Genomic DNA, 24,702 nt, shown 5'->3' with positions numbered 1-24,702 from the left:
AGGTCAATATCTATTTATTTTTCTATTGCGATACTAAAAGGATATAATTTATTTTTAATCGTTTGGCATATTGGATGCTTCCGGAGTACTCAGCCTGATAAAGTGGTAATCCTTATACACTCAGATAATTTTCCCCGTACCAGTCAGCAGTGCATTGCCATTGCCAAGTTGTGTATTGCCAAGTTGTGCGAAACGAAGATAGATGATGAAGCCGTTTTTTCTTAAAACATGCATAAAATTTATACCCCTTGTAAACTGAATTTAAATTTTAAAAAAATTTATTTTAAGTGGAAATTTTATGATGGTTAAAATTTTTATTTGTGAGTTTGATATTTAAATATAATATTATATATGACCATTATGATTTTATTATATTATCTCAATGATTATTTTTTTCACTGTAAATAAACTGCACCTATTTTATTTTTTATTTTTTATTATATTTTTTACTATATTATAAATAATAGATAAATTCTTATTATCCTGATCCTGTAAAATATGTTTAATCTGGAGGATTATAAAATAAATCATTGAATACAGAGAATTACAAAATAAATCAACAGTATCCAACATAACTCAGATTCTATTATTTCATATTATTTTTCTACAATGGTAGGAATTTAGTTTTATCATTCAATGGTGGGAGAAAATTTTATCCTTAAACAGTGGGAGAGAATTGGTAAACAATGAAATTACATAGATTTATTATTATTAATATTATTATTTTATTTTTTAATTTTTTTCTTTTAAATATAAAATATATGGACTCAATTTGAAACCGAACCGACTGAATGTTCACCAGTATCAAAATATATAAATAAATAAATAAATATATATATATAGTTATTCTTATTAGTTTTAAAATACCAATCCGGTTTTTTAGTTAACGGTTATATATCCTTAGTTGAGAATTCATGAACCAAATAAATAAATTTTAACAGTATTATTTTTTATGACTCGATAAATAAAATCCTATAACTACCTTTTTGATACTATTATGTTGAAGAATAGACTTGCATTTATTTATTTTTATTTTTATTTATAGTAGCATTAAGAGTATTATAATAAAAGAAAATAAAATATATATTTTTTAATTGATAAGACTCCTATAAATTATAAAAAAATTATAAGTTTGAACTAAAATATTTAAACGTGTGATGTTTTGTTAAACCTATACCTACTAATCCTTAAAAAAGATTAAATTTAATTGTTTTAGTATTATTGTATAAAACTTTATTTACCAATTGAATTTTTATTTTTTTAGAGATTTAAAAGAAAAAATTTATATGGTATAATTTGAGGTAAGAATAAAATAAAGTTTACAAAATTTTTGAATCTTTAAAACAAGTACTGTAGCATTATAAATTTGATCAAATTTTGATAGGATCATTATTTTTTCTATTAAAGTTGATAAATATATGTTTATAAGGTTTATAAATGATAAATAGGTGGTTATTTGTTATATGTGGTTATATGCTTATATTTCATGCAAATTGTGTTAACGTATATAAATTTAATATAAAATATATAAAGCAAGTAAATATTATTTGGGTATTAAAATTAGAATAATAGTATAATTATATTACAAGAGTATTAATATTGAGTTTCTTTTAAAAAAGTTTAGACATCTCAATGTCAAACTAGTGAATATTCTATATAATATTAATTCTCAAAAAAGAATAGATATTATATTATTGATCAATTTAGATATGCAAATATTATTAGATAATTGTTGTATTTAATGAAATTTTCAGACTTGATATAGTTTATACTATATATATTAAGTAGATTCACACATAATATAATCATGATCATCGGATTACTTTAGTCAAACTTAAAAATTATTTAAAAAGTACTATGAGCTATGATATTCTATATAATAGATGTCCCACTGTATTACAGTGATGTTAATTGAAATTTAGATTCAAATGAGATAAAATTTATTAGCGATTATGTATTTAATTGGTGGTGCAATTATTTAAAAATCAATTATTATTGTCAAAACTACCGTGGAGTCAGAGTTTATTATTCTAGAATTGAATGATTATGAGACTTGAGTGGTTAAGAAGTTTCTTAATAAATACTATGTTGAGAATAAAATTAATATCATTCGTATATTGTGATTGCCAAACGACAATAGTTATTGTAAAAAATAATACTTTTAATAGTAAAAATAAGTATATTTGTCTAAGATATGATATGGTTGAGCAGCTGCTGAGAAATATAATTATATCCATTAATTATGTAGAGTTAGAGGTGGATTTGACTAATTCTCTAACTAAAAAGAAAAAAGTTAATAAATGAAACATTAAGGGGAATGCGATTTAGTCGATCTAAAATTAACATTGATAGAAATCCAACCTTTGCGATTAGAGATTTCATAAAGAAAATTCATATGAGTAATAACAAGCCATTTATTAGTTTTTCTAGCACTATTTAATATTATCCTCCTTATGATATGAGAAGTGATAGACTGCATCAATGAGAGGATGAGTCGAAATCTCTTAATGATATTCATATCCTTTATGGGTAATGTATAAATTGCAATATACACCTGTATGTAGGCCACTTATATGAGATTGTAGAGCACTTATGAACTATTAAGCGTACGCATGGCCTATTAGCGCAAAACACAACAAGATCTGTAGAGTATTATGAGATTAATAAGATATTAGTATATTAAAAAGAGTTTTTAATTTATAGAAATAAAAGTTTTATAAATTACTATTAATGATATCATATATATGTAGGGCAGCTTATATGAGATTGTAGAGCACTTATGAACTATCAGAAGCACGCATGACCTATTAGTGCAAAACACAATAAGATATGTGAAGTGTTATGAGATTGATAAGATATTAACATATAAAAAAGAGTTTTTGATTTATAGAAATAAAAGTTTTATCAATTACTTTTTTTGATTCATAATTCAAAAGACACTGGATTCCAAATATATATACTAAATACTTAAATCCTATAAAAAATATTTTAAGATATATGGGGATTGTTGTAGAATGAATTTAGATTTCAAAAGATTTTCATTGAAAATTTTATAGCCATTGAAGATTTTACTTATTAGATTTTTTTACTATTACAGATTTGATATTTAAATATAATATTAAATATGACCGTTATGATTTTATTATAATATCTCAAGATTTTCATAACCGCTTACAACTATTTTTTTCCACTATACATACCTGTATTTTTTTTCCATTTTCTACTTATTCCTTCTCTTTTTTATGCTTTATATAGGGTTATAAATAAAGCAGAATTAGAGATAAATTTTTATTATCATGATTTTAAAAATTAAAATTTCAGAAAAATTTATATAATTTCGAGAGATTGCGAAATAAATTTTAAAAAACAGACACTACTCAAATTTTATTATTCTATTATATTTTTTCAACAATCTCAAATATTTAAAATAAGCCGGTACAGAGGAGGCATTCTACCCATCCACAACAAGCAAGTTACCGCGAGGTCCTTCATTTATATGTCTAAATTATTTCATTTTCCATTGGAAAAAAATGTCATCTTTCGCTTAATCTCTTAACATAAAGATTGAATGCAGGCCCTCTTTGGCATCACTGATTCTGAATTATATATTTTACAAGATACCTTCGAGGAAGTTGAGCATGAAACAAGTGCTGTTGATATTTCCTTTATGGTATACCGTTTTCAATTTACCTCATAAGCTAGCTGCTAATTCCATTTCTTGTGTCACAAGAATCCATGAGTTCTATCACATCATTGTCTTTCCTCACTTTCAAGTTACCAAAGTATATGATCATTAATTGTTTTACAACATTATTTTACATCATTAATTGTTAATTTTGTTCCAGCACATTATTTTACTATCTAATTTTTTTAATGTTACAAGTATCCATTTGTTCCATCACCTCAGTTTACCCTTTTCAATTTTGATCATCCAATTGACTTTCTTCGGTTTCAAAGTTACCAAATTGTCTTTTCAATTTTGGAGGAGGGTATTCACAAATTACAAACACATTATGTTTGCGTACAAAAATGATCAGAACTTGTTTGGCGACTGGAATTTCGAGGTCTAGTTTTTTCTTTTTAATTGGTACAATAATAATACTGAAATAAGTGCATATATGCAACCTTTTTGTAGGCATAGAAAATTTGTATATGCAACCTAAGGCTAAGCTATTGGGAAAATATTTTTCTGTAAATCAAAGTTCAAAGGGCACCGGTGATATTTTTGTCTGCTAACTTAATATGATTATTCAGGTCGCCAGCATTATAATGGACCGATAAAGCTAACTAAGAAAATTTCCAAGTATAAGTTAATGGATGCAACAGTTACTAATATAAATTAATCTAATCTAAGAGAGATGCGCCGGCGAATTTTCAGATATCCGAACTTCACTGCCCCTGGAGATGAGCCCTCGAAAATAAATGGTAAATAGCCCGTCGCGTCTTTGTACTTCTGCTGAATCTGGATATTCAAACCACCAAGTACATCAATCAAATCCCTTGCTAACAAGTGTAAATGAACTTTTTGATTCCTAACAGTAATAAACTAAGAAGAAAAGCACGACTAAGTCTATAAAGCTAGGTTGGAGCAGTAAAAGTTATCCCCCTTAAATAGCCTTATGATTGTAGAAAATCAAAATTCCAAGTACGCCATATTCCCACCATATAAGCTATTCTTGGGTATCTTCGCACATTACAACTTTGTGAAAAGCAGGATCATGCATTCGAGTTTAGGCATCTTACTGTTATGGTAGATGATTTGGGGTCTATTTTAATATTACTTTTTGAACTGGTATTGAGAAAAATATTATCTAGGAAATATGTATAATAAACGCTTCTAGATTGTGATATTAATTTAAATTTAACATATTTTAAATATAAGAATTTAAAAACAGTTTATATAATTTTCAATAATAGTTCCAAACAAGCCTTTTGGCTAACCAACCACAATGCTAATTAGTCTTATTAAATAGGATCCACCCAAGCATCAGCCCCTTACAAAATTCATGATTGCTATATCTTAATATCTACCCAAATCTAGCAAGAAAAAGAAACATTCAAGCAACTGCAAAATCCACATCCATGCTCTCATATGCTAGAATCTAACCCCTCCCAAACGAACATGATGTACACAGAAATATTTAACAATGAGAAGGAAGAAAGAAACAGTTATGAGCAGGACTCAAATTACCTCAAGAATTTGTTGGCTGCTTCTTAGACAATTCCTACCAATCACACAAACTGTTCCGCCGGATCCTCCACCGGTTATTTTTGCTCCATATAATGTCCCATCTTCAGATTTAGAGGATTTACTATGTTGCTTCTCTTGCACCAACCGCACAAGCCTGTCTGTCCCATCAGAGCCAAGTCCACAAGCACTGTAGCTGTAGTGACACTGCAACAAGTTTGTACGTAAACCACATTTCAATCCCTTTTCATAGTTTCCGTGGATCTAGCAATAAATCATTTATTCCCATATGAGAGAGGGGAATGCATATTGTTCCAATGTAAAGTTTCTCCCCCCTGAAGATCAGTTGGAAATATTTGTCTAAAGATTTTAATTTCTTTGTAAACAATCAGAGTAAATTGTGTTGTATATCTCTATCATTCATCCAATAAATAGGAAACAAAGAAGTAGCAAGTCTTCTTTCAATTGTATAGAAAAAAAAAAAAAGAGTAGCAAATCTTCATACATCAGGATTGGGGCATAAGTAAAATTATCAACAGACTCCAACAATCCATTAAAGCCAAAACTCTGTTTATACCTGATACAACAATTCTCCAAGAGCAGTAAGTTGGTCATCTGAAGTTGCAGATGATAGCAATGCTTTGAAAGCCTAACATCAAGTATCAAAAATAACTTGGAAGATTACAGATGGTCATATCTTGTCAGCAACTTATAAAAACTATCTAGTTGCTCAAATTTCTCAGTGCATAAAAACTGAACAAAAGACCAAACAAACCCATTATACTGACCTTGACCCTGAAGTTTTCATAGATAGGATGTTTAGCAGCTGCTCTCACCCCGTAAGTGTGCTTCTGATCAATTACTGTTACAGGATCATTGTGATCAGCATACTTTGCCAAAAATGCCTCACCAAGAATGGATTCAGGAAGCATTTTAGCATAAAGGGCTTCATATCTGTAACATCAGATTTACATGAAAGTTATACACAAAATAAAATAAACTAAAAAACTAAATTAAACAAGATTGAAAAGTTTCACATCCAGAGGATGAAAAAACTTGTCGTTTTCATTATCAACTTAGTTCCAAAAGAAAAGGAGGAGAAGCTGTGTTTAGAAATTAGAAGACTTATTTAATAACAAATGGCACAATGCGCACTGTGGTAGTAGAGACATCAAACAAAAAACTTGTATACTATAATTCCACCAACAATGAGCCTTACCTGTGTGGTGACAAGTTGCATAAGTAATCTAAGGAAGACTCGCATTTGAGTAGTTCAGCACCATAGTCCTCCAATTCATCGGGGATTGATCCATTGATACTGGGCAATGACCTAGACAAAATAGCAGATGCTGTTGACTTTATCATCTCCCGACCCATGAAGGCACCAATTCTTACAGATCCATAGTCTGCACCACCAACACTGCAAAAGTAGAATAGAAATGATAAGAAAAAAAGAGGTAGTACACTGTTAGAATAACACAACTACAATAGTGATTAAAAGAAACTTCATGTCTTGAACAGAAGACACATTTTGCACGATTTAAATATGGATTATGGAATCTGAATGATCCAAAGACTAGCAAGAACAAAATTCAAGGAAAAAAAACAATGTTGAGTTCATAGTGCCAGATTTATATGGTAAAAGAAAAGGGAAAAAAATGTGTATAACATATTGAGGCCAAAAGAGACTGGAAATCAGAAAAGGGGGGCCGGCATGGCTGGGCTGTTGTTTCACTAAAAAAAGTGTTAAGGACAGAATTCAAATAAAAATAAGATTTCAATGAGAACAAAAGAATATTATTATTTTCTACAATATCCGTCTAGGGAAATTGGACTTCATAAATCAATTCTATTTTTTTTCCCAATAGGATAGCATAAAATCATAGTGGAGATGAAACCAGCATATAAAAAATCAAATACCTGTGTCGTATCCCTGAATCAATTCCCCAGAATCGAATATGACTAGGAATTTCCACAAGACCAATTACTTCAGCAGGCTGCATAAATAACAAGCAGTCTTGACGTTGTTTTTCAACTTTTAAAGCACCTTAAATAGAGAATTTTCTGCAGTACTAGTTTCGCACACCTGGCACACCATTGCAAGAAGTTTGTTGGCTTCACCGCACACTGAAGTCATCTGGTCCATTACACCACATGGAGCTCCAACAATGTGATTCTCCACCTGTACAACAGCTCATCCGAATTTAATAATAAACATAAGTTGCATCACTTAATAGAGAAGAATACCAATTAGAAGGCTGTGAGTTATATCAACCTTCTGGCAAAGCAATGCCATATCTCTGGGACTGATGTTCAATCCTGCAAAGATATTTCATGCATCAGAAAAGAGAAAAAAAATCAAAGAAAGTAAATTTTCCAAAAAAACTACAAGTTGGCTTAAAATCAGGTCAGGCATTCTCCCTCACTTGTAATAATTCAATCTGAAGTCACAAAGCATAAATCCTGCATTACTTTTCTAAAAAATTCACGTCTAAGTTTGGGAGGGTTGCAGATGATTATCAGGTGGTTGATTTTCAATTTTAGATTGCACAAACTACTTTCCTGTTCAATAAATGACAATTATTTGAACAACTGATATCAATTTAAGATGTTCAACTCACAATATACTTTTCTCATAATATTTCTCAGTTCCAATACTCAAATGCTTAAGCATCTATCATCCAATGGACCTTAGATGTCTTGATTTTATCATGATATCAAAACAATAACGTTGATTAAAAGGGCTGCTGATCTTGATAGGAAAATAACAATTGCAATATTTTTTTAAAAAAAGCCAACTCTTAGTAAACTGAAATAATAATATCACCGTGAGCTGCAGCCACAGCAGACATGCTAGCAACCTCCACAGAAGCAGAAGAAGATACACCTTTGCCTTCTGGAACCGCAGAAGAAACCTGTGTTTTTGTACACAATAAATTAAAATCTTTTAATATTGATAGTGGCCTGGATATTACAATTGAAGCCCAGACTGCAAAGATGATTAGTTAAAGAGAAGGGGCATAATGCATGTGAAAGTATGTAACTGGATACCCTAATGTACATTAGTGCACGGTTATCACTGGGGAAAAAATTCTATACAATAAAATTTGTGATTAGTATATCCAACCCCCTCCATCTGTTGCATTGCAACAGGAAATTTGTGCAATGTAAATTATTAATAAGCCAAAAAAAGGAAAAGCATACTTAACCGCATTACAAGGAACTATCGCTGTAAGAAGAATACATAATTGCAATTATATATTTGAGTGCCCTTTTGTTTTTGCAATTATATCCCTCTTTTTTATTAATTCAGTTATCATTTCCCTCTTTTTCCTACTTCTGTCATTTCCTCCTTTCCCCAACTTTTGGATTAATACACATAAAACTGTTCAAATTCTATAGCTGACAGACATTCACTATTTATATGCCATTGAAATGAAGTTATCTTACTCTCATTGAATTCAAGCCCCATTTCCAAAACCATAAAAATGCAGCCACATCCAGTGGAGATTATCTTGCACCGTTGCTTATAAGTTTTATCTTCTTTAACAGCAAACCCACCCACCACCCACCCCCTAAAAAAAAGGGTTTTCAAGCAAACAAATGTCTGAAAAATAATTTTTATCAGCAGCACCGCTCCCAGACAAAAAGATATCAACAAATAGACCTAATTTTTCACATTGAGCACTTGGCCTTCATTATGCCAATAACGTTTCTTTTCCTTTTCTTTATGAGAAAAGGTTTATTTGAATTTTGTACACAGGAATTTGACCAATATGTAACTTAACAGCGATAGACATACATTTGACTTGATGTTGTATTTTGAATATTTAAATATGGGACTGAATTTTTCATAAGAATCCACATCTCTAATCCCCTGTTTGAAAACTAGAAATTTACATGAATTTAAACCAATTGATTTCCTTTTTGTTAGTTTTCATGTTTGGGAAATGATAAATGGAAAAAAAAAACCTTCTTTTTCACAAGAAATAGAAATCATGCCGAAAAAGTGTGATAATGTGAAAATTCAATTCATTTCTTTCTTGCATATTATTTATTCCAAACAAAGCCTAAAGATTTAGTAATTAATTAATACAAGATATTTCAGTAACAGTTTCAAAGAGAGAGATAAGCCCATTATAGTACTGCTTTTATTCCCATAAATAAAAGGAAAAAACTAAGAACTTAATCCATCTTTTCATGCAAATTACACCTAATAGCAGTTGCGAAGGAACAGAAACTTTTATTATATTATAGGAATAGAAAAAGAATTTTCCTTATAGTAAGAAACTCATGAATATATTGTAAGAAGAGTACCAGCATGCTTATACTATCCTCAAAGCGTACACCTAGTTCTGTCATCAAAACAAGAATTGATCCTGCAACATAAGCAGCCCACCTAAAGAAGAAACCACATAAGTAAAATATGAACAATGAAGTAATACTTGCATACAGAATTTATAAATTCAAAAAAAATTCTGGCATACTTTTGAGATGGGTCTTGAGCAAAATATTTTCTTGCCTTCTCATATGACATTGGATTTTCCCCATCCATAAAATCAGATAAATCCATGTCAAAAGTTGGGCCACGATTGCTCAGTTCTGATCCATATGACACCTGATAAAACCAAAATGGACAACTATATCTTAATATCAATCTGCATCAACATGCATATTTTACTACCCCCCCCCCCCCCAAGAAAGAAAAATCTCTCTCTCTCTCCCTCCCCTGCTTCTTTTTTATTAAGTTCAGCAATATTAAACTGAAAACCATACACAACTCTACCATATGAGGGAAAAATATTGATTATTAGATCAATTTCATTTATTAGGCTTCAAGCAGAAATGATTTGTATGCATCAAAGAAATTACCATCAAATTGATAAAGTCAATGGGCATTTGCTGGTAGCTGTGGAATTCAAGCAGCAATAATTTCAAATATCAGCACTTACAATTTGTAGAACAGGAGTGGGTCCTTGTCCTTTTGCATTTTGCCGAGCCTCAGCATGTTTCCAGAGCCTGTGTTTGCCTGGATGATTCCTTTGAACAGCAACATGACAAGCTTCTCTTATAGGCATCTATCAGAAAGACGACAGATGAATAAGCCCCAAGGGTGTCTATGGATGTGTGAGTGTCAGTGTGTGTGTGGTGGGTGGGGTAGAGGATTACTCGGCGATAAAAATCAATGAAAATCTGCTCGCTAACATTGTGTATAATGTGAAAGGAGTCCTACAGTTTTCTAACAAGTAACTCTGTGAAAGACAAGCTGTAAAATTTCCTGAAAATGGCAACAACTATCATAAAGATAAATTTAACCTGCAAGACAAGACTTCCTGAATAATCAGCAATCCCTCCCATTACATCCAGCCTTCCAGGTGCTCTTGCCACAAAGATATCTTCCTGCAATAACGTATTGATATCAACTCCAAAAAATTTTGGATCATGGAAACCAACACCAGTTGTTGAATTAAAGAGTACATCAGTTAGGAAGAAAAGAAAAGGACTTGCTTTGATTTGCTATGTGGCAATAAAAAGAACTCAAATTGAAGGTATGATAATGATAGATAGCATATGAATCGTTATAATTTTGCACATTGCTATCAGCAATAAACATACAAGTGCAAAGATCAAATAAATTAACCAACAACAACTTCTAGTTGAGATAAAAGATACCTCCCAATTAAAAAGTCCTGCAGCAGCCTTATGCTCCCGCATTTGGCGCTTCTCAGTATTATTTTTGGAGTCATATACAGCATCTAGCTCATCTAAACTCTTTAAGAAACTCGTGGTATCTGAAAGACCTTGAAGATCTCCATGAAGAATCTCAAAATCTTCACTCCTCCTAAACAAGTTGCAGAAATATGTTAATAAAATATGCAACTAAATCAATCACCAAGTTGAAGAATGGTTGTACAGAGAAAGACTAAACTCACGCGCACGTTTGTTGCCCACCAACATTTGTATGGACAACTGGTGACCCAGTAGACTTGCTAAGTTCGTTTTCAGCATTTGCATACCAATCAGGAATGCTGATATCTCGTCCAGCCACCCTTTGTAATTGATACCCAAGAACTATGGCATCCCTCAATCTCCTCGCCCCACTCAACTACATTTTAATAATAAATAAAAAAAAACAATGGAGGCATTGTTAGTCAACACAATCTCATGTAAAGATATCAAAAAGTTTAATTATAGAACAAAAATTTGTCAAGTTTGACAACTTTTCCACGGGTCCTAATCTATATCATCAGGAAAATTTCCAGCTTTTGATAGCATTTCAAAAAATTTTGAGAACTCCAAAGAAAGAGTCACAGGTTAAAAACCTTGCAAGGTATCATAAGGATGAAAGGCAGACTGAAAAAGGCAGAACTTTTTGTTAACAATGCAAACATGATGAACTACATTTTCCAAATGAGTGTTGATCTTACATAGAATCGAATAGGATTACATACTTTAACTGAGTTTTCCACTTAATTTAAGTTGTAATCAATTTTTAATACTTCAGATACATGTATCACCGCCGCCAAGCCATAAACAAAAGGTTCAATAATAGAAGGTCTTTGAAAAAAATAAAAATAATAATAATAATAGAAGGTCTAACAATCATTGACAAATAGTTATGGACCAATATACTCCACAGAAATCACTATCAGTCACATATGACTCACTCAATAGTAAAAGGGAATATATGGCCTTGGCTTCTATCCATCAATGAAACTGAGATATTAGAAGATTAACATGAAAGTGCGGCAATGTTAAAAGCCACTGGCCAAATACATAACACTTGAACTAAAATTGTAACCTATTAGACACCTAAACTTACAAAAATCATAATTAAGCACAAATTAACCATATCGTTGATGATTTGTTAAAAAAAAAATTAGATTGACTTGTTGCAAAATATACTCAAAATTTTACTGATTGGGCTATAAATTTTCGTAAAATTACTCTCGTTAAATTGTCCGTTTATAAAAATTCAGAGCATAGTTACAAAATCTATAGTGCAATCAGCAATATATATTAATTTTTTACTTTTTTTAAAAAAAATTATCAATTATATAACTAATTTGTGTTAATTGTTATTATTTTTATAAGTTCAAGTGTTAAATAAGTTTTTAGTTTAGGTGCTCAATGGATTAATCCAATTAGTATAGGGATGTAAATATATATTTAGCCAAATGCCATTCATAGAAAAAATATGCATACCTTATCTGAAGCATAGGCTTTCCCAATAGCCGTCTCCTGTAAAATGTGAGCTGCAACCTACATACAACATAGAATAAACAATGATCTCAATCTCAAAGGTGAGTACAAACTTGCAAGACATGCTTCAAGAACTAAAAAGGTTAGGACAATCATGGAACTCAAGAAAAGAAGACACTACCTCGCCACCATTTATGCCTCCCTCATAGCATGGTTTCAAACTAACAGCACGTTCAAGATAAGGTTTCCAGTGACCAGTAAGTAAATCTCTCCTAATCATCTCAACACCACTTTGATAAAACTGTTTCAAAATAACATCTCATCAGACCGTGTGAATAGGATGAGAGAAGTGTAACAGAGAAGAAAAAAAAGACTACGATTGCACAAGCAAGCAATTAATTGCACCTCAAGCATATTTCTCAAAAAGGGCTCTTCGTTGAAATAGTCTCTTCGTACAAAGACAAATGGTAACTTGTATGCAAGGGCTTCACTGCAAGTACCATATCCAATTTTTCCTGAAATAATGAAAATCCCATTAATTTTACTTTACAACTGTTTAACTTGGTCAGACACTAAAAATTTTCATGCAGACCCAGCATGCAGTCAGATGCTGCAATAAGATCAGGCGTATATGCATCTTTTGCAAGCTTTATGAAATTTGGAGGAAGCTCCTGGCTATCAGAAGCACCACAAACCTGGATTAAAAAAAAAATGGCATTAACAAATACTTCATAGTACATCATGAAAGTGGATTTTATTCAATATAAAGAAGTAAAGATTATTCTACAAAAGCTACCAAGCATAGCCAACCAGAAGGCAAGTACTCCTCCTTCAACTTCCAGCCAGCTGGCTGCATGTGCAAACAGTTTTGAGTCAAGAGTAAGATGAACTGAACCCATCCAACCCTATAGTAGGGTTAATGGGGGACATAAGTTACTATAAGAGTATTGACAAGATTAATCTAAACTAGAGCATGATTTACTATTCTCACCTGTCCTCCAAAATTAAGGATAACTAGCTTCACATCATCACTGATACCAAGCTCCTTTCTTACCTACAGTAAGTAGTTTAGAAGACCTACATCAAGATTAAATATATATCAAACAACAAAGCTGCTTCAAAAGTGGTCCAAAACCAAACCTCCTGACGGGATTTGTGCAACCTCCTCACCACAAGAGGTACATCAATAACATCACGGAAAGCAGGCACTGTAAAGAGTGAAAACATCAAACTAAAAACTGCCTATCAATCCACAGAAATTTCCAGCACCAAATATAGAAGAGAGAAGGGAAAACAAGAGAGCCCTTTTTGAGGTTGTAAAGGAGCCAACATACTTGGGCAATATCCTGGGAGGCGGATTAAGAACTCGCAATGAGAATAATCCTCTGCTATCTGTGCCAATTTTCAACAGAATAAACAATTTTAGCACAGTTGCACATCACTCAACAGAACAAACAACCAATCCAAAGGGTGAATATCAAACATCACGACAGCAAAGGTTCCATAATTGGCAATCCTCTACCATATGCATCATTTTTCTGGAAATATACAAGTTGAGCATAATTGCAAATCAATCACCATAACAAATTCCAAATCAAGAGGAACACCTTAAATTACCAAAAAAAGCCAGGTTTAAAGACCAATTCAATCACATAAAATTTCACGTTAGTCATGCTTATTTTCCTTAGAAGAAGTGTTGTAACTTTACAAGACGTTGCATGGAAAATGACTAGATAGAGCATTTCATGCCTTATATGATCAAGTCGCTTAAGTTGGAAATTTCCTTTGATTTCTTATCATCATTATAAATAGTTGCTTCATGACATGATAGTATGATACTTAAGGATGAAAATAGAGTGGCTGTGAGCAAAACCTAATCTTGCCTCACCTCACAGATCCTCTACCCACTCTTTACCATCTCGCTTTTTTCCATCTCAGCTATTGGTGAATTATCATGCATTACTCAAAAACTTTAAGAAAAACTCAATATACATTGAATACTATGTGGCATGTGCACACAGGTGTCAGTATGCATCCATTAAATATATAAGCTATACAGGGCAGCTTGCTACATAGGGCATGAATGAATGGCTGGATTTGGAGAGTGCGACATAAGTTCGTGCCCCCTACCATTAAATGTGCTATTTGGGGATTGGGTAGGGGCAGCTACTTGGGAAAACTTGCCATCCATACTGATACAGATTTTAAAAATATGGCCAGACCAAATCAAATGAATAAGATATTGTTAGAATTTGCATGAATTACTCTGACAGAAAAGAGCAACACCATTTGCCAGTTAAAAGTTCAGGGACATTTATTCCACAAACAGATGATTAAGTCACCTGCCAAACTATTGAACGATGATGATATCCAGCAGCCATCACATACTCTGCATAGATGAAGTCCCAACTGCAACCACAAACAAGACAGGAGCAAAAAATCTATTGTAAGTTTTTCAGTAAGTAATCACTTGATGACTAGGAAGACATCAAGCAACAGAGAAAAATTTTAAACCTGGGTTATCACAAAACCCAAACTCTATGAAAGTCTTGTTCACCAAGTTTATGGAATATGGATTGGACCCAACGTTGCACCTTGAACATACAATCAAGGCAGCAAATCTTTCATTAGACTAATCCCTTATCAAGTTATAATCTAGTTCTGCGTTTTAGTAATATTTTTTTTGAAAAATAAAAAAATATATATATATAGATATATATTTCCCAAGTAATCGTTTGTTTATAAAAGAAAAAAAAATCGCAATGATTAAAAAAACTCATTCCAATAATTAGAGGTTCTTTTATATAACAGTTGCATAGGAAGTTATGGATGTGAGTCTTTATAAGACTCATATGTTTGAATTTCAAAATAGTTAAAGAAAACAGTGGACAACAAAGCAAACTAGTGATAAGAATATACCTAAAGTTGGTAACACAAACAGATCTAATTCCAGCATCAGCTGCTGCACGGCATGCAACTGGAACTACATCTGACACCTGTTGTTGTAGGATCACACATAAGTGTCAAGAAATTCATGCCACTTTCATTATGTAAAAATCAAATTGGAATAAACCATTACAAATCACATCACAGGTTGAAGCATTGGAATGAAAAAGAGAAGACTAATATAAATACCACTAGGTCAGCTTTGATGGAGTGAAGCCACTGTGTTTCTGTTGCCAAAATAGAGTCCCGAGGTTTTACAGCTGTCTCTGAATACTACCACATTCCAGGAAAAAAATGTTTGAAGTAAAATGAGCAACTAATAAAATCCAACTGAGCATGCTAATGAACATGAAAGAGCAATTAATAAAATCCAATTAAGCATACTACGGGTGATATACCTTCTCCAATGAAGCAAGGCGATCCACTGTCAATGCATCTGCCTGAACCGCTCCGCAGTCCAATAGCACCTATGAAGCCAGATATGAGTTTGAAACAAATAAGCGTTTTGTAACTCAGAAATAGAAAAAAAGTAAAAGATTATGGAGAGAGCAACAAATGAAATTGCATTGCAGTGACCTTGCGAATAAAGAGTCGAGGGGACTGTATCTCAGAAGTGAACACAAAGTCAGGTGCTCCGGTGACCACATGCACATCATGCCCAGCAAGAATTAAGTTCCTGACAACCTATGCATAACGCTTTGGAAATTAAGCAACCACAGCTACATCGACCAAAAATAAAGAAAACCCAATAAAACTATCAATTCATAAATCAAAATCATCGTACTCATTCTAATGTCCATAATTCAATTGGAAAATTCAAATCCAAAATAATGAGAATTAATAGGATCACGCTAAATAAAACTCAATCTTGCAAAAAACAATATTGTTTTCTTCAAATAGTACTATTTTATTTTTATTTTTATTTTTATTTTTTAAAAAAATAAAGGTGTAAAGAGACCTCGACGACCCGAGTGGCATGGCCAAAACCATGGCCAGTGACATAATAAGCAAAGACTAAGTGATTCCTGGACGCTGATACTCCTTCGCTCTCCTCAATTCTCATCGTGGCACTTTTTCGCGGTTTGCTAATTAGGTACTTGAGATTTTTTGGTCGATAAGAATGCAGATGGTATGGAAAACCAGAGATATATAGAGAAGCGATCTCTCTGCTTTTTGGGCTTCAAATCCTGCTGTTTGCCTTTTGCCTCCACAAAATTACAGGCGATCCTTCCGAATCACCTGAATGCAGGAACACGAGATGATAAGGAAATTATTGGAAATTTGAACACAAGGAAACAGAAATGCACAGTGACAGCGATGCCATCTCTATCATTTTGGTTATATTTGTTTTCCTTTTAGCCCATGTTTGGATGTTGGAAAATAAGGGGAGAAGGAAAATTAAAAGGTAAGATATTAATTAAAATCGAACAAAAATAAAAATAAAAATAAAAAAAAAGATAATATTTTTTTATATCATCCGTTTTAATTTATAAATTTTTTTTTACACTGTAATTTATTTATCTTTTATTTAATAAACATTGAAAAATAAAATTATTAGTTTTAAAATAATTTAATAATATAAGTAAATGATACATTTGAAAAAAAATATAAAATTTATTATTTTAATTATCGTTTCTTAATTTACATAAAAATAACAATTAGTTTATATTTATAATATGAAGAAAATACTATATGTTTTATCATTAATTTAAAAAGAAAGTAAGTGAAAAATAAATAAATGATAATTTATTTTATTATTATTATTCTCCTATCGATGTCAAAATAGAGAGGAAAAATATGCACCACTTTTGTCTTTCCTCCTCAATTTTCTCCATTTCCTTTTCCCCTCCAAAAATGTTTGCCAAACATAGTGTTAAAGTCCCGAGAATTGGCTCACCCTTGCTGATTGAATGCTGACTAGACAGCTTTGCGCCTGATGATGACTACTAGATGAAGGAACGACCGAGGTTTTTCATTTGAAAAAATACTTTTCACACAAAATATTTATTAAAAAATTCAAATAAAATAACTTATTCCCCATCATAGTTATAATATTAAAAATAATAAAAAATATTAATATATTTATAGGTAAAAGGTTTAGTAATTAATTTTCGACGCAAGTTTCTCTATGCGGTCCCTTTGTAACTCAATACTCTTATCTTTTTTTCTTTTTTAAATCTAAATTTTTCTTTCTCCTTCCTCATAAAAGACGATCTGCGTCAATTGACTATCGATAAAGAAGAAGTTGTCGTCCCTATTAATAGCTCCAGAGATATTTCGATCGTCATTTATGATTTCTGTATGATGGGAATATTTCTCACATAAAATTCAATCAATTTTCAGAATGTGCAGATCTCTTTGACAAATTTATGGCATCCTTTGGAGGGTATTGGAATTAGAAGTAAAAAGATATCTATTTCAGTTTTTTAATAATGTTGATTTTGAAAATCTTGATGAGGAGAGTGCAGCCCGAATAAATGATGATGCTAAAAAAAGGCCAAGAAACACTAAACATAACATTGTTACAGGTTTTCCTTCCTCTCAACATAATGTCTATAACACCTCTACAAATGTTAATTTGACAGGCAACAGCGAAGCGGCTCATCCCGTCAAAAGTCGGGATAGCCGAAAGCAATGATCGTCCTGTGTTGGAACTGCCGAGGACTCGACAATCCTCGGACAGTTAATACATTGAAGGATTTGATTATTAGTTACAAGCCGGACATTTATTTTTGCTGAAAAAAAAAAGCTCTTAGTTCTCGTATAAAATTTTTTTGTAATTTTTTACATTTTGATGGTTGCTTCTCAGTCAATAGACAAAGATTGGGATGAGACCTTTCGTTAATGTGGAAGAGTCATATGTCTATTTCTGGGATTGGTTTTTCTTCAAATTTTATTGATTCGGTTGTTTCGGAAGGTAATGTTCAATGGAGTTTTATTGGTTATTATGGATTTCAGGAATCGCAACGACCACGTTAGTCTCGGAATCTTGGCTAACTTATCAACTATTCGTTGTAGCATTTGTCGGATCATTGGTATTTCAGCTTCGCTAAGTGTGGGGTGCCATAGAAGGTGGGTTTATCAAATCTTTGGATTCCATATCTACTTGTGCGTGTGGATTTGAGACTTGTGCAACTGACGCGGAACCCTATGGCACAAGCCTCAAACCCACACACACAAGTAGATATGGAATCCAAAGATTTGATAAACCCACCTCCTATGGTACCCCACACTTAGAGAAGCTGAAACACCAATGATCGAAGGATTTAGATGAGAATCTGACAAACGCCACAACGATTAGTTGATAAGTTAGCTAAGATTCCTGATACAATTGATAAAAGCAAATCCTCACTCTCATTCAAAGCAATACACGCCAAAGGCATGAAAAGAATTCTGAAAATTTAGATTCAAAGTTGCCTCTTATAAGTGTTTCTTATCCTTATATAGTAAGGAGAAAACAAATAAAACCCTAAGACACTCTTCTTAGGCCTGGTCGAATCACACGTAAGATCCAAGTCCAATCACACACTAAAATAACACACCAAACTCATAAGTATTAAAATATAAGTTCAAAACATGGCCCAACACTTTAAAACTTAAAAGATAAAATATGGCCAGAATACAAGCCCAAATAAAGCTAAAATAAAATAAGTGTTTAAATAATAAAATACAACAAACCCATCACGACAAAGCTAAATCTTTACAAAAACCTTTCTTGATCTTCACTTTAGGCTTCCCTTTGTGTAGTTTTGGCCCATAGGTTTGATTAGGCTCCCTAAGCCTATGATTGCAAGTGTTGCACCAAATTTGCCCCATATAAGTTGAAGCACGCCCCAAATATATATGGATCATATGAATATAATTTTGAACTCCTTTTAGATCCATTTGAATGATATAAGTTTACTCCATACTATTGTTAGAAATTTGCCCTATTAGATCCGTATCATTTACTCTCGGAGACTAGTACCTGATGATACATGTCCTGCACCAGAATCTTCTTCGCCATCAAATCCACCATCGAGTGACCTTGACTTCTCATTAGTCTTCATAAAGGTAAACGTCAGTGTAAATCTATCTATTCTGTTGCTAACTTTCTATTTTATGATTACCTGTCTCCTTCTTCTACGTCTTTAATTGTCTCTCTAGATTCCATTTCTTTGCCTAAGACAGTTAAAGAGGCCCTGTCTCATTCTAGATGGCGTGATACAATGTTTGAGGAGATCAAAGCTCTAGATGAAAATCATACTTAGGAACTATTTGATTTACCCTCTAACAAGAAGGCTGTGGACTATAAATGGATTTTTGCCATCAAAGTCAATCCAGATGGCTCTATAGCAAGGCTTAAGGCCTGTCTTGTTGCCAAGGGTTATGCTCAAATCTATGGCGTTGACTATTCTAATACTTTTTCTCCTATGAAAAAAATGACCTCAGTTCGCTTGTTCATCTCCCTAGCTGCTTCTCAGCATTGGCATTTACACCAATTAGATATCAAGAATACATTTTTACATGGTGACCTCCAAGAGGAGGTGTATATGGAGCAACCACCAGGGTTTGTTGCTCTGGGAGAGTATGGAAAAGTCTGCCATTTGAAGAAAACTTTATATGGTTTGAAGCAAAGTCCCTATGTGTAATACCCGGCTATACTCCGGTGTCGGAATTCCAACCTTCCGACGGAATCTCCGTTTGAATCCGGAATCTCAGATGTCGAAACCTCCTAGAAGGGTAAAATATGTTTTTACAAAATGATTTTCATGGTTTTATTGTTTGGTTTTGAGTTAAGGTTTTAAATTGAAAGAAAAATGTTTTTGAGGGACAAGCCCAGGTTCGGCCACCGAACCTCATGTTCAGCCGCCGAACATGGTGCTGCCACGGGAGCTCTCCTTTAGGCCCCCGAAGGTGGTCTGGCCAACCACCTATAAAGGGCCTTCAGCCCAAAAATGTGAGGGTTTTCCTCTCCATTTTCGTGCAAAGGTGAGTTCACGCCCTCCCTTTGTGTTTATGTTAGTTTTCCTCCAAATCTTTTACATATTCATGAGTTTTTCTCCTATTTTGAAGTTTTAAAGCTTGAATCCAAGATTTTAAAGTTTGGAGACCGTTTCTTCTCAACACCAAGTTTGGGATCACATCTACCTTCGATCTTCAAGAGGTAAGTGTAGATCCTTGCTCTTTATTATGTTTTAAGTAAGTTTTAAAAAGGGTTAAGGGTAAAAAAATGCATGAAATGGCTAGATCTAAGGTTATAGGCTTTGAGTAGGGTTTTTGATGAATGTATGCTTATGTGATGTTTTTGTTGTTGTTGTTGGGGCTTAAGTTAGTTTTTATGCCCTTTATGCATGTTGGAGTGAGTATGCTTGTTGAGGGAAGTTGGGTGTGAGGATTTGAGAGTTTTGGGGTTGAAATGCATGAGGCAGAATCGGGTCTGCAATTTTGGGGAACCCAGGTTCGGCCGCCGAACCTGCATGGAAGGCAGCCTTTTGGCCGCCTAACCTGCCCCCAAAAGCATGCACTTTCGGATTTGGAAGGGAGTTTCGGCCGTCGAACCCGCCCCGAAAGTCCCTGACTTTCAGATCTATGGAGGACCTTCGGTCGCCGAACCTACCCCCGAAGGACCCCGACTTTCAGATCTGTAGAGGACCTTCGGCCGCCGAACCTGCCGCCGAAAGTCCTCTGCCTAGCCTTCCTTTGCTTGTTTTATATGCATGTTTTGTGATGTTTTAGGGAGTTTTTGGGGAGTTGTTTAGAGTCTTGTTAGAGATGTGTTTGGTCCCTCACTTGAGTCCACCTGTGTAGGATCGGACCCGAGAGACCGCAGAGGCCAGCAGTGAGTCAGCTACTACAGTTGTAGTCGAGCGTCATCCAGAGATGAGTAGAACTAAACTAATCTATTATTTTAAAGTAATCAAACTTTTAAAGTATGTTCATACATCATGAATGCCATGTCCATGTATTAGGATGTTTGCATTAGAATTCATGAATATACTGCATTGCATAATTTATTGTTGGTGTGGATGGATATTGGATGACCCACTAGCCCTTGAGATGTTATGATATGATATGATACGGAAAGACCAGGGCTTGCCCATTCTATGCCCCTAGCACGATGTAAGGAAAAGACTAGGGCTTGGCCATTCTACGCCCCTGGCACAGTTGGATATGCTATGTTATGTTTAAGAGAAAGTCCTGAGGAGCTCCGTCGAGGGCCGTGCATTATTTGGAATATGTATAGGGTTACTGGTGACAAGTTCATCCTTGATGTGTATTGTTTGTGATGTGACGCATTTCATATGAGCATATATTTATTAAACTGTTTTTTTTATTCTGCTCACTAGGCTCTTATAGCTTATCCCTTTCCCCTAACCCGAGGTTTGCAGTGTCAAGAATAGCTCGGAAAGTCGGCTAGAGGCTGGTATAAGTTTATGTAATAGAATAGTGGTGGACATGTACTATGTAATGGATTAGATTTGTGCTTTGCCATAGTTTATATTTTGTATATCCCTGTTTATCATGATCTTTATGTAAAAGTTTTAATGATAAGTTATGTTGAACCAAGCTTGAGGCATGTGATGTTTACCATACTAGAGCATTTGATGAGGGCTCTAGTGTGGGGTTTTATATATACAGTCTATGGTGCATGCACAGGTTGAGCTTGGTATATGAAAAGTTTAAATTTTTATGAAAATGTATGATCATGTATAGGATTTTATCAGGTACACAAGATACATAGTAGACTTGCTACGGGTTCCGGCGACCTTAAGTCTATCTGAATCCTAGCGCCGGTAGCGGTTCGATTTCTGGATCGTTACAGAGTGGTATCAAAGCCCTAGGTTCATATGGTCGGACCTAGCGTGTCGAGCTCATAGATGTTATAGAAGGGCAAGCACATTAGGAAAAAAATAATGTCCACTAGGATAGGATGTAGAGTCCTATCTTGATGATGATGTGAAATGCCATGATATTATGCATGTGCATGAATGATCTGTATGAATGTGATGTGGATTCATGTGTGTTCACATGAACCATATGATGCTAATATTTATATATTGTATGTCGTTTTTCAAAAAACAGAATGCGAGACACTCGTCGATCTGCGAGATTGACTGGAGTTCCACCTGAGAATGAGGGCATGGATGCCCTACCCCCTGCTCTGCCAAGAGCAAGGTCTAGTAGAATTAGCAAAGGAGAAACATCAAGGGACCCTAGAAGGTCTTTTGATGTAAATAGGAGGAGAACAGATCCAGGAAGGATGTCTGCGGATGTGTGGGAAACAGTAGAGAATGATCAGAGAAGAGATGGGAGTCTGGGTATGAGTATGTCAGAAGAGGGTATGGGAGAGTCACAAGGAGGCGCTCAAGCCTCGGGTTTTACTTATCCACCCCAATACCAACCCTATCTGCAGGGACCGGGGTATCCGATGGGAGGCACATCGGATTTCTCAAGTTATAACCCATATCCCTCATTCATGCCCTATCCTCCCTTTTACCCTTCATATCCACCCTATCTGATGTTTTCACCCCCACCTTTCTATCAGAACCCAGCAAACCCTAACTTAGGGAATGTTGCACCACCTCCTCCTCCCCCAATAGAACCAGTAGCTCCTGAAACCCAATCATCCATACCCAACCCATCAACTGGGAGCAAGGTGAAAATGACAGACTATTTAAAGCTGGATGCTCCCAAGTACAAAATAGGTGATGATCCATTTGAGTACCTCAAAATGGTGAGAACGATAACTGATGAGTTGGGGGCTAGTGACAGTAGAGCCATTCAGATGGCGGAGTTCACTTTGAAATGCAAGAAGGCGAAAGAATGGTTTAAAAACTATGTGGACCCGAGACTAGACAGCCTATTATGGGAACAATTTGCAAATGAGTTTGCAGGATGGGCTTTTCCAGACAGTTCAAGGGAGCTGAAAGTAATAGAGTTTGAGCAGCTGCGACAGACCGAGGATATGAGTGTAGATGAGTACATAGATAAATTTATGGAGTTGCTGCAGTTTGTGGGGCAGGCATATGATACGGGTCAGAAGAAAGCAAGGAGGTATACCATGAGACTTCACTCTAGGTATTCCTCCTTAATCTTGGCTGTAGAGAGGGAGAGTTTTCACACCATAGTGGATGCAGCTAGAAAAATGGAGGCTAGTGCCATTATTCAGGGGACAGTTAAGCAGCAGGTGGCACAGTCCTCGGGTTTCAAAACCCCGGGTATAGAGAACATTGATCTCTCCTCTCTGAGTGCAGCCGCCTCGGAAAGAAAAAAGTGGAATAGATCCACCAAAAAGCCGAAGAAGAATAAGTTCTGGAACCGGTTGAAGTAAGGTTTGAGAATGGATGGTGGTTCGAGCTTTGGTTCGGATAGCTCCGAATGCATGAGGTGCGGTAAGCCGCACAAAGGGGTTTGTCGGTTTGGGACTACAGCATGTTTCAGATGTGGACAGGAGGGGCACATGGCACGTGAGTGTCCCAATGCACTTATGATGGCTCAGTCCCAACATACAGCTTCTAGCAATGTAGCTCAGCCAGCAGCTTTGGCCTCATCTTAGGGTAGAGGGCGTGGTCGAGGGAGAGGGACAGCCTCTTCTTCTGCAGGTTTCCACGGAGAAGGTCCATCAACTCCAGCACGGATCTTCACCATGACTCAACAGGAGGCTAACACGTCGAACACCGTGGTGTCAGGTAATCTCACTATTGGATGTTCTGATGTGTATGCTCTTATGGACCCTGGTACTTCTCATTCTTTTGTTGCTCCAAGAGCCGTAGACAGAGTGAGTTTGATTGTAACAATCCGAAAACCAGACCGCTATCGGCGTTAGGATTCAGATCGACTTAAGGTCGCCGGAACCCGTAGCAAGCCTAACATACATCCTGTACATCTGATAAAATGTCATACATGATCATACATTTTCATAAAATCTTTAAACTTTTCATATACCAAGCTTGACCTGTGCATGTATCATAACTGTATACATAAAACCCCTTACTAGAGCCCTTATCAAATGCTCTAGTTGGGTCAACATCTCATATGTCAAGCCTGGTTCAACATATCTCATCATTAAAACATTTACATAAAGATCATGTACAATAGGGATTTACAATAAACATTAGGGCCAAGCACAATATTAATCCTCAATATATTACTTTACATTACATTACATGTCCACTACAACTCTACTACATGACATAGCCATTACCCTTGCTGACTTCCTGCTATTTCTGACCCTGCAAACCTAGGGGTTAGGGGAAAGGGGTGAACTACAAAAGCCCGGTGAGCAGAACAGTAAAAATGGTTCATTAAACATATGCTTTCATGAAATGCATCACATCACAAACAATTCACATCAAGGATGGACTTGTCACCAATGACCCTCT

General features: G+C 34.5%; 1 protein-coding gene across 2 annotated transcripts; it reads right to left on the bottom strand.

Annotated features, from left to right (window-relative positions):
• Nucleotides 1-4,173: 4,173 nt before the first annotated feature.
• On the bottom strand, nucleotides 4,174-16,673 carry LOC110603661 (L-arabinokinase). 2 transcript variants are annotated; one of them, XM_021741481.2, is made up of 29 exons: nucleotides 16,296-16,673; nucleotides 15,914-16,021; nucleotides 15,736-15,804; nucleotides 15,527-15,610; nucleotides 15,311-15,387; nucleotides 14,734-14,800; nucleotides 13,726-13,783; nucleotides 13,532-13,599; nucleotides 13,383-13,445; nucleotides 13,188-13,241; nucleotides 12,984-13,086; nucleotides 12,797-12,906; nucleotides 12,573-12,692; nucleotides 12,395-12,451; nucleotides 11,122-11,294; nucleotides 10,862-11,030; nucleotides 10,505-10,588; nucleotides 10,141-10,266; nucleotides 9,676-9,806; nucleotides 9,506-9,587; nucleotides 8,016-8,103; nucleotides 7,464-7,507; nucleotides 7,275-7,370; nucleotides 7,109-7,185; nucleotides 6,408-6,608; nucleotides 5,977-6,142; nucleotides 5,766-5,837; nucleotides 5,192-5,395; nucleotides 4,174-4,462 (listed from the first exon to the last, which is right to left on the bottom strand). In XM_021741481.2, exons 1-29 carry the CDS (start codon nucleotides 16,398-16,400, stop codon nucleotides 4,340-4,342), a joined length of 2,979 nt encoding a protein of 992 aa, XP_021597173.1. In that variant the 5' UTR covers nucleotides 16,401-16,673; the 3' UTR covers nucleotides 4,174-4,339. The 2 variants fall into 2 exon arrangements, with proteins under 2 accessions (XP_021597173.1, XP_043807809.1); XM_043951874.1 differs by having other exon boundaries at nucleotides 15,914-16,056; nucleotides 16,296-16,672.
• Nucleotides 16,674-24,702: the final 8,029 nt, after the last annotated feature.

Source organism: Manihot esculenta, chromosome 16, assembly GCF_001659605.2.
Source record: "Manihot esculenta cultivar AM560-2 chromosome 16, M.esculenta_v8, whole genome shotgun sequence".
NCBI lineage: Eukaryota > Viridiplantae > Streptophyta > Magnoliopsida > Malpighiales > Euphorbiaceae > Manihot > Manihot esculenta.
The sequence above is the reverse complement of the archived record's forward strand: the minus strand, read 5'-3'. Positions and strand labels throughout refer to the sequence as shown.

Bases quoted from the DNA above. Each gene is read 5' to 3' on its own strand.
- LOC110603661 (XM_021741481.2), bottom strand. From the start codon at position 16,400: ATGAGAATTGAGGAGAGCGAAGGAGTATCAGCGTCCAGGAATCACTTA. The intron at 16,022-16,295 runs GTCTCTTTACAC...CGTTATGCATAG, and splicing joins ATGCCACTCGGGTCGTCGAG to GTTGTCAGGAACTTAATTCT. The intron at 7,371-7,463 runs GTTGATATAACT...GCTGTTGTACAG, and splicing joins TGGCATTGCTTTGCCAGAAG to GTGGAGAATCACATTGTTGG.